This window comes from Symphodus melops, assembly GCF_947650265.1.
Source record: "Symphodus melops genome assembly, chromosome: 18".
Lineage (NCBI taxonomy): Eukaryota > Metazoa > Chordata > Actinopteri > Labriformes > Labridae > Symphodus > Symphodus melops.
The window spans coordinates 181071-191070 of NC_136708.1; the positions used below are offsets into that span (position 1 = coordinate 181071).

Below are 10000 nucleotides of genomic sequence, written 5' to 3' on the forward strand. Positions count from 1 at the left end.
CCTCTGGGTGGCTTCATGCTCTTTTGTAACCTGTCTTGTGCCGGATTGCGTTTGGATGGTTCCTGTTCCTCGTTCTGGATGTTTTGTTTTTTTTAAAGTAAGTTTAGTTTTTCCTTTTTAGATTAAATAAACCTTTTTGATTTATTTAGTTACACTAATAAATGTGACCCAGTCAAACAGAGATCTAACAAAGGCGGGCAGCTTTTCCACACTGTCGAAGCGATAGCTGAAAGAAACTAGCCATCTGCTGGAAACGTTTAAAACTGCTCATGTTTAGTGTCTGATGTCTCCTGTCTTAGTCCTCTATGTCTTAATGCATACTATAACAGTTCCCGTCTGTTGTCCCCAGTGTCTCTTTGTCTGATTGTCTTCACCTGTATCTGTCTCTGTGTCCCTTCCCTCTTGTTGTCCGTGGTGGTCAGATCACAAGCAGCAGCTGGGAGCCATCTCGTCTGTGCTGCAGAAGTTCACTGATGATCCTCCTGACATCGTCCTGCAGCGGACGCGTGTGTGACCCTCTGCAAGGAAGTCGTGAACTTTGTCCACCGCTGCGTTTATGGCAGTCTGAGACGTTCAAGGCCTTCGTCCCGGGTAATTCAGATGAAATCAGTTTATCAAGTGGAGCACTTTGTAATAAAACTTTCTGATGCTGTGAAGTTCTGGTTTCCCATCAGGGCGGTCATGTTACTGAATGTCTTCACACACCTGCCAAATAAAGCCATAAATATGTGCAGCTATCAGCTCCTCTTGAGTCGGCTCGTCTGTCAGCAGTTTGAAGCTCTTTACAGGCGGCCTCCCTTCGGCTGATCGCTGAGTTGAAGTTAACAATTACCCTTCCTTAGCTTCTCTCTGTGCATCACGTGACTGTTAAAGCGTCCTCCTCTTCAGGGCTTTAGAGAGTACAAACAGAAACGTGACGTTATCAAAGTCTTTTGGTGAATCAGTCACTATTTTACAGCTCATACGTAGTCCGGAGGTCAGCGCCGCAGGGCCACCTGTTTCACTTTGTGTGTGTGCCGTCCATCTCTGCGCTGTGTGAGTGTGAATGTGGACATGAGTTTCACAAAGCAAACCCAGACGATCATTGTGAGTATAACTTTTATTTTCTGATTGGTCAGTAATGAGGAGCTGCATGGTTTAGCTTTCTCAAATCAAGACGAGATCAGGAGCTTTTCAAATGTTGACAGAACAGGTGAAGTTTGCAGGAGACTGAAACGACTTGATCACAAGGAGCGTCTTGACTCCACACAATCAGACTCGTTAGACTCAGACGGCTCTGGTTGGTGAAAGTTTCACCATCAGATGAATCCTGCAGGAGACATGATTCAAACAGAACCAAAGGCTCTGCATTTACACTTTATCCATAAGACCATCATCAGGGTCACATCGACCCACTGTGACGTCAAGAACCCTGGAGCGAACAGAAACCCTCCCAGACCTCCTGCAGATATCAGGAGGAGCCGACGACTCCCCCAGCTGTGCTTGGTGTCCAGATAAAGCTGCAACAGTGAATTATCTTCACACATTCACTGACGATAATGGTGGACTCTCATCCTTTCATGGTGGTCTGTGTTGGCTGTGTTCAGTCACATTTACAAACCCACTGTCAGTGACAGGTGTCCTGAGGCGAGCTCAGGGAGGACAGGACGCTCCCGTCAGGATCCTTCTGACTCTCTTTAGTCGAGTTTGTTGATTCCTTTGAGAAAGACGTTGGATGAAACACGTGAGTCTGGTTTCACTCCTCTTGTTTCAGATCATGAATGAAAGTTTGATTGACAGCAACACATGCTGTTAAAAACCTCCCAAGTTTCAATGATTCAGTAAAGACGCTTAAACTGTAAGACGAGATGACTCAGGTGCAGCGTGGTGATGAGGAGGAGGATGATGATGATGATGATGATGAGGTAGTCAGGCTTGTTCACTGAAGAGGGCAAGCTCCTCTGTGGACCGGAGGGGAACACTTGTATTACCTGCATCAGTCACACAGAGCGAAGGTAAACAGAGGACGTGCTGGGACAGCTCAGGAATGAGGACATGTCTCAGGTAGCTTTTGAACTACACCTGAATGTTGCTGATGGCAAACTGTGACCTTCTCTTTCTTGGCTCACATTTCAAACACCCTGAATGACACACCTTGGTTCAGCTTGGGGCACACGCACACACACACACACACACACACACACGCACACACACACACACACACACGCACACGCACACACACGCACACGCACACACACACGCACACGCACACACGCACACGCACACGCACACACACACGCACACGCAGCAGGGTTAGGTATCTGAAGAGGTGCCAGGCCACTTCCTGAGCACTGTTGGGGTGCCCTTAAGCAAGGCTATGAATCCAGCCCCAGAGGATTTTTGAAACGTCAGCCATGAAAGAGAATCCCAAAGTTTGCCATCAGCAGCATTCAACAGCTCCGGAGCGCCTGTCAGACGTCCCTCCATCAGTGACGCAGGATTGTGCATGTGTGTATTTCAGCCTGTGTTTCATGATTACCAGAGTGTGAAACACAATCTGCCCTCGCAGGAAGAATGAAGTAAATGTTAATCTGACATTGAAGTGTGTTTGTGTTTCACAGATCGGGCTGTTGGCTGCGTCCATCGTGATCCTCATTCTCGGCTTGGGACTCGGTCTGGGACTTGACTTACAGAAGTGTCGAAACAAAGGTGCTGACTGAGACACAAATAGATGACCAGCGCCTTCTCTGTGCGCACACACACACACACACACACACACACTGACTCATCCTTTCCCTTTAGGAGCTCTTATCTTCCTTCCTCCTTTTCCATGTTGAATTTATTTACCTGCCATGTTTTCTGATGTTGAATCTCAGATAATGACTCAGATTGTCTCTGACTCAGTAAATTGGAACGAAATCAGATTGAAGCCAAATGATTAAGATAATGAATCATTAATCTGTTTGAATCAAAATATGCAAGCACCATGTAGGAATAAGCATTGTGTAAGTCACACCACTGATGGTGTGTGTGCTGTTACCCACACTGCCGAGAAGGCTTTACACACCGATAAACCTTCAGAGGCCTAAAAGGATAAAATGACTCACAGAAAAGCAGAACATTCTCTGTACTCTGCTGCAGCCTCTACCATCAGTGTGTGAATGTGTATGAATGGATGAGTTCATACTGATGGACTCTTTACTCTGCAGCAGCCTCTACCATCAGTGTGTGAATGTGTATGAATGGATGAGTTCATACTGATGGACTCTTTACTCTGCTGCAGCCTCTACCATCAGTGTGTGAATGTGTATGAATGGATGAGTTCATACTGATGGACTCTTTACTCTGCAGCAGTCTCTACCATCAGTGTGTGAATGTGTATGAATGGATGAGTTAATACTGATGGACTCTTTACTCTGCAGCAGCCTCTACCATCAGTGTGTGAATGTGTATGAATGGATGAGTTCATACTGATGGACTCTGCAGCAGCCTCTACCATCAGTGTGTGAATGTGTGTGAATGGATGAGTTCATACTGATGGACTCTGCAGCAGCCTCTACCATCAGTGTGTGAATGTGTATGAATGGATGAGTTAATACTGATGGACTCTTTACTCTGCAGCAGCCTCTACCATCAGTGTGTGAATGTGTATGAATGGATGAGTTAATACTGATGGACTCTTTACTCTGCAGCAGCCTCTACCATCAGTGTGACCTGTGGTGCACTTTGTAATCACAAGTCTGCTTGTTAGTCAGACTTCAGATGAGATGCAGTACTTTCCTCCCTCACATGATAACCTTAAAAACACCCTGTTGTGAGTAATGTGCTGTTATCTTTCTCTATTTGTCTTGATGAAGGATAAAAAAGTTTCAGAAAGTGTTGTGAACTCGGGGGTGCCTGTAGCGCAGTGGCAGCGCACGCGTCACCATGTATCGAGGGTATAGTCCTTTCCTGTATGTGATTCCCCTCTCTCTCTCTCTCTCTCTCCCCGATTTCCTGCACTATCCACAGCCTCCCTCTCTCTCAATCAAGGCCGAAAAAGCCCTAAAAAAAAAAAAAAAGAAAGTGTCGTGAACTTGTGCAGCCTGACAGAAAAACATGTTTCTGAACTGTTTATTGTTCAGTCTTTAAACGGTTTATTGTGGTTTTGCATGTATGACTACACACATGCTCCCACTGTTTCTTGTCACATGCTGTTTATTACAGCCTGTTTTATTCTCTTAAAAAGCGTTTTGTCCTGCAGTCATAAATATTGAGAGTCATGACCTGCTGTGAGGAGCTGATAGTTGTTCCTCAGTTCTGCTGAATGAACACGTCTGCAGGTGATAAACCCCTTGAAGCCTCATGGGAAGATCATGTGACATCGTGGGACTTGTGTGAAACATGCTGTACTGTGTGAAATCATACTAACCTGATCCAAGCTATGAATGCAAGAACAGGTGTTCAGAGAAAGAAAAACCTTAAAAATCACTGTCATAATATTTAAACTGCAATTATTTTCCACCTTCTGAAAACTAAAAAGTATGACTTCTCTCTCATGTTGCACCCACATCACTGTCATGCTCATTATCTTTAGAAGAGCTGCAAAATAAAACAAAAAACACAGAAAACATTTTTTTTCTCTTCATCAGTCGTCCCGCACACGTCCTGCAGGAATCGATGTTATGAGCCGTACGATGGGGACGTCCCTGGCTGCAGATGTGACACGGGCTGTGTCAACAACAGCTGCTGCTATGACTTTCACGACATCTGCACCGCACCCAGTAAGATTCCCTTTTTCTCTTTAACATTTCTACGTAGCCTTGCAACGCAAGGTTTGTAAATCTGTGCACTCTGTTTACAAATCTGTGCACACTGTTTACAAATCTGTGTACATTGTTTGTAAATCTGTGCACACTGTTTGTAAATCTGTGCACACTGTTTACAAATCTGTGCACATTGTTTGTAAATCTGTGCACACTGTTTACAAATCTGTGCACATTGTTTGTAAATCTGTGCACACTGTTTACAAATCTGTGCACATTGTTTGTAAATCTGTGCACACTGTTTACAAATCTGTGCACATTGTTTGTAAATCTGTGCACACTGTTTGTAAATCTGTGCACATTGTTTGTAAATCTGTGCACACTGTTTACAAATCTGTGCACACTGTTTGTAAATCTGTGCACACTGTTTACAAATCTGTGCACACTGTTTACAAATCTGTGCACACTGTTTGTAAGTCTGTGCACACTGTTTGTAAGTCTGTGCACACTGTTTGTAAGTCTGTGCACACTGTTTGTAAATCTGTGCACATTGTTTACAAATCTGTGCACACTGTTTGTAAGTCTGTGCACACTGTTTGTAAATCTGTGCACATTGTTTACAAATCTGTGCACACTGTTTACAAATCTGTGTACATTGTTTGTAAGTCTGTGTACACTGTTTGTAAATCTGTGCACACTGTTTACAAATCTGTGCACACTGTTTGTAAATCTGTGCACACTGTTTGTAAATCTGTGTACACTGTAAATCTGTGCACACTGTTTACAAATCTTTGCACACTGTTTACAAATCTTTGCACACTGTTTATAAATCTGTGCACACTGTTTGTAAATCTGTGCACACTGTTTACAAATCTGTGCACACTGTTTGTAAATCTGTGCACACTGTTTACAAATCTGTGCACACTGTTTGTAAATCTGTGCACACTGTTTGTAAATCTGTGCACACTGTTTACAAATCTGTGCACACTGTTTACAAATCTGTGTACACTGTTTGTAAATCTGTGCACACTGTTTGTAAATCTGTGCACACTGTTTGTAAATCTGTGCACACTGTTTGTAAATCTGTGCACACTGTTTGTAAATCTGTGCACACTGTTTACAAACTTTTGCACTGCAAATCTTCAAATTTATGAAACTTTGCCCATGGACACAGAGTTCCAATTGATGTTCTTGTGTTTCCAATACATTGTTGAGACCTGGCCATCGAACAGGCCGGGAAGTCTGGAACCGTGTAGTCCCTAGTGTAGTTTATGAACTCCCTCAGACGTCACTTTGGCTCAGCTTCCACTGAATCCAACAGTTACACCATCTTTTATTGCCTCTTTCTATTTGTGGTCAGATTGAGGAAAAGTTTCTCTCTTCATGTGTTTATTCAGCCCAGCAGTGGGAGTGCACGAGACTGCGCTGTGGAGAGACGAGGCTAACGCAGAGCAGATGTCAATGCTCGGATGACTGTCTGTCTGCAGGAGACTGCTGTACGAACTACAAACACGTCTGCCATGGTGAGAATGCCAGCACAGATACCAGAGGAGATAAGATAGAGAGGGATTTACAAAGACAACATGAGTCAGGATGAGCAGCATGCTGATAAAGATAAGACACGTTAAGATGTGTTCTAAATGGAACATGCAGGTGTTTAGGAGAGGGTCAAATATAACCAAGAGCTTCTGTGTTTTCATGCAGGAGAGATGGAGTGGGTGGAGGACAAGTGTGAGGACCTGTCATCCCCAAAGTGTCCAGCAGGGTGAGTCTGTTTGTCTGACAGAGTGGACGGAGGTCACCATGTGGTGGACACTGAAGCTTCTGTGATTATGTCTGATCACAGAGGAAGAGAGCAGCTCTCTGATTGGTCCTTTAAAAAGTGTATAAGAGACTTTTAAAAAATCTGGAAGGGAACAACAGAGTTTGTTTCAAATATCGATGGAGCTGTAATCAAGTACTTTGTTTTTAAAGGCTGAAACTAACGATGTGCTTATTTTCAGTTCATTTCAAAGAGAATGACAAACAGAGCCATTGGTCTGCACATGTGATCGTGTGTTTATGTTGAAGGGTCATTCAACATAAACATGAATATTCATCATTCCTTATTTCCATAAAATAATGTGCATTGAGAGTCATGACCGCTCATGTGTCCTCTCCTGTCTCCTCTGTCCTAGCTTCAAGCAGCAGCCTCTCCTCCTCGTGTCTCTGGACGGACTGCGGGCCGAGTATCTGCAGACGTGGAGCCGTCTGATCCCTGTTCTTAACAAACTGAGTACGTGCAGTGTTTCCTCCAGGCTGCAGCTGGAACAATGTTTGAGAGGCGTCATCCTGACTCTTAAGCTTTTGAAGGATGTGAACTTTATTCTGAAGTGTCAGTACAGGAAGACATGCTGGTCTTTGGTCAGTCCATGTTTGCTCAGTGATTCAGACTGAAGGATTGTTAAAGGGCAGGGGATGCACTCCTGAACCAGTCCTTTGGGTGAGAGAGCAGAACATCAAGCCTAAACAAGTCCCACCCTCTGACTGCATCAAGTCTGACTGAAGGTCAAAGGTCATGATGCACGTTCACATCAACAGCTGCGTCTGCTGCAGCTTTCTGACTTCTCTCAGCCAACTATGGACCCAAAGATCCTAAAGATGCATTCAGAGAGAAATCGCTGAGTCATTGGAACGTCACAAAGTTCTGTTCATAAAAAATGATGTCATGCTGCTCTGAGCTCAGTTCTGCTGTGATGTCATGACTTCCTGTTCTGTGTCACAGAGATGTGTGGGACGTCTGCTCCATACATGCAGGCCGCCTTTCCAACCAAGACATTCCCCAACCACTACACCATTGTGACGGTAAACTGCACACACTCACACTCACTCACACACACACACACACACACACACACACACACACACACACACACACCATGTAGTACACCTCTGCTGTTACTGTAAAACATACCAGTTGTATTCAAAACCTCCTTTCCTCTTGTGTCCTCTCCTCTTGTGTCCTCTCCTCTTGTGTCCTCTCCTCTTGTGTCCTCTCCTCTTGTGTCCTTTCCTCTTGTGTCCTCTCCTCTTGTGTCCTCTCCTCTTGTGTCCTTTCCTCTTGTGTCCTCTCCTCTTGTGTCCTCTCCTCTTGTGTCCTCTCCTCTTGTGTCCTCTCCTCTTGTATCCTCTCCTCTTGTGTTCTCTCTTCTTGTGTCCTCTCCTCTTGTGTCCTCTCCTCTTGTGTCCTCTCCTCTTGTGTCCTCTCCTCTTGTGTCCTCTCCTCTTGTGTCCTTTCCTCTTGTGTCCTCTCCTCTTGTGTCCTTTCCTCTTGTGTCCTCTCCTCTTGTGTCCTCTCCTCTTGTGTCCTTTTCTCTTGTGTCCTCTCCTCTTGTGTCCTCTCCTCTTGTGTCCTTTCCTCTTGTGTCCTCTCCTCTTGTGTCCTTTCCTCTTGTGTCCTCTCCTCTTGTGTCCTTTCCTCTTGTGTCCTCTCCTCTTGTGTCCTCTCCTCTTGTGTCCTTTTCTCTTGTGTCCTCTCCTCTTGTGTCCTCTCCTCTTGTGTCCTTTCCTCTTGTGTCCTCTCCTCTTGTGTCCTTTCCTCTTGTGTCCTCTCCTCTTGTGTCCTTTCCTCTTGTGTCCTCTCCTCTTGTGTCCTCTCCTCTTTTCCTTACTCCTTCTCCTGTCTCCTCTCCTGTCTCCTCTCCTGTCTCCTCTCCTGTCTCCTCTCCTCTCTCCTCTGCTCTGGCCACCTTCTTTCCTCCTTTCCTTCCTTGTTCACTTCCTTCTCCTCTCTTGAATTGTTTATTTTTTCTTCTGTCTCTCCTTTGCTCTCCCCTTCTTGCCCCTTGTTTCCTTCCCTGTCTCCTTGCCCCTCCCCCCTCTCAGGGTCTGTATCCAGAGTCTAACGGTTTGATCGATAACAGCATGTACGACCCGGTGTTTGATGCCAGCTTCAGTCTGTCCAGTCCGGAGAAAGACAACCCTGCCTGGTACTTAGGGCAGCCTGTGAGTCCTTTACGTTGAAGACTCCTTTCTGAACATGGCGTGCAGCAGACCCCCTGCTGAGCATGAATGCTAATGCTACCAGTCTAACGGAGGATCATGTGGCGCTCTTGTTTTTGCAGATTTGGCACACAGCCAGGTACCAGGGGCTGAAGGCCGGGACTTTCTTTTGGCCCGGATCAGACGTCAAAATCAACGGAAGCTTCCCCGACATCCACCAACCTTACGACGGGTGAGGCGTCCGTCAAAAGTCAAAAATGAGAGTTCATGTCTTACTGAAGAAAGCTGCACACTGGAGTCACTTTGTAAATCTGACTTTTAGCATTAAAAACAAAAGAAGGGCCTTGACCTCCATCTCTCCTCCGCTCGTCTCTGCAGCAAAGTGCCGTTTGAAGAAAGAGTTTTCACTGTGCTCCAGTGGCTGCAGCTGCCTGAACAACGAAGGTCTGTGGTGCCGAGCAGATCGGACTCTTCAGCTTCTGCAGGACTGAAAGGCTCAAACAGACTCTGTTTCTTTTCCTCCAGACCTGATTTCTACACGTTGTATCTGGAGGAGCCGGATAAATCTGGACACAGCTTCGGTCCAGTCAGTGGAGGGGTGAGTTCCTCGTGGCGGCGACTGAAGAAAGAAAAAGATTAAAGGCGGAGTCAGGAGAAATGTTTGTAAACATTGAAACGTGGCTCCTCTTCGCCCCCAGAAGCCCCGCCCCCTGCAGGACATAGTATGTTTACTGTTTGTAGCTACACTGCAAGCTAACACAAGCTAGCACAAGCTAACTGCTGGTGTTAGTCAGCTTCCTGTCCAACAGGAAGTAGAGCAGCTCCAGGTCCAACACGAGGTTCAGCCTGCTTTCAGAAGCAGCTTTCTCCTCACTCGTCCACGTCCGTCATATTCACCGCTTTGAATCTCCTCCAATCACTGAGCTGTATCCTGAACTCAGCTGCTGCTGCAGAAGCCGTCCATGTGGAGTGAAAACTTCCACACAGGAGTGTTTACCGACTGGAAGGGAGAACAGGAAGTCAGAGGGGGGAGATATGTGAAGCCATCTTATCAGTCAGTCATTTATAGTTTAAGAATCAGAGAGGAGGTGAAACTGAGCTGCACAGATAAACCTGTGTTCTGTGTGTGTGTGTGTGTGTGTGTGTGTGTGTGTGTGTGTGTCTGTGTCTGTGTGTGTGTTCTGTGTGTGTGTGTGTGTGTGTGTGTGTGTCTGTGTGTGTGTGTGTGTGTGTGTCTGTGTGTGTGTCTGTGTGTGTGTGTGTGTGTGTGTGTGTGTGTCAGTGTGTGTGTGTGT

At 45.7% G+C, this 10000-nt stretch overlaps 1 protein-coding gene across 1 annotated transcript in view; it reads left to right on the forward strand.

Annotated features, from left to right (window-relative positions):
* Positions 1-1847: 1847 nt before the first annotated feature.
* LOC306839871 (venom phosphodiesterase CdcPDE) overlaps positions 1848-10000 on the forward strand; it is a gene marked incomplete at its 5' end in the record, with an annotated part of 27111 nt that continues 18958 nt past the window's right edge. Inside the window, 11 exons of the mRNA XM_079368815.1 lie at positions 1848-1904; positions 2601-2688; positions 4611-4742; positions 6122-6247; positions 6429-6489; positions 6902-6999; positions 7489-7568; positions 8589-8708; positions 8828-8937; positions 9084-9149; positions 9231-9303. Coding sequence (XP_079224941.1) covers positions 1848-1904; positions 2601-2688; positions 4611-4742; positions 6122-6247; positions 6429-6489; positions 6902-6999; positions 7489-7568; positions 8589-8708; positions 8828-8937; positions 9084-9149; positions 9231-9303 — 1011 coding nt within the window. The remainder of the gene's footprint in view (positions 1905-2600; positions 2689-4610; positions 4743-6121; positions 6248-6428; positions 6490-6901; positions 7000-7488; positions 7569-8588; positions 8709-8827; positions 8938-9083; positions 9150-9230; positions 9304-10000) is intronic.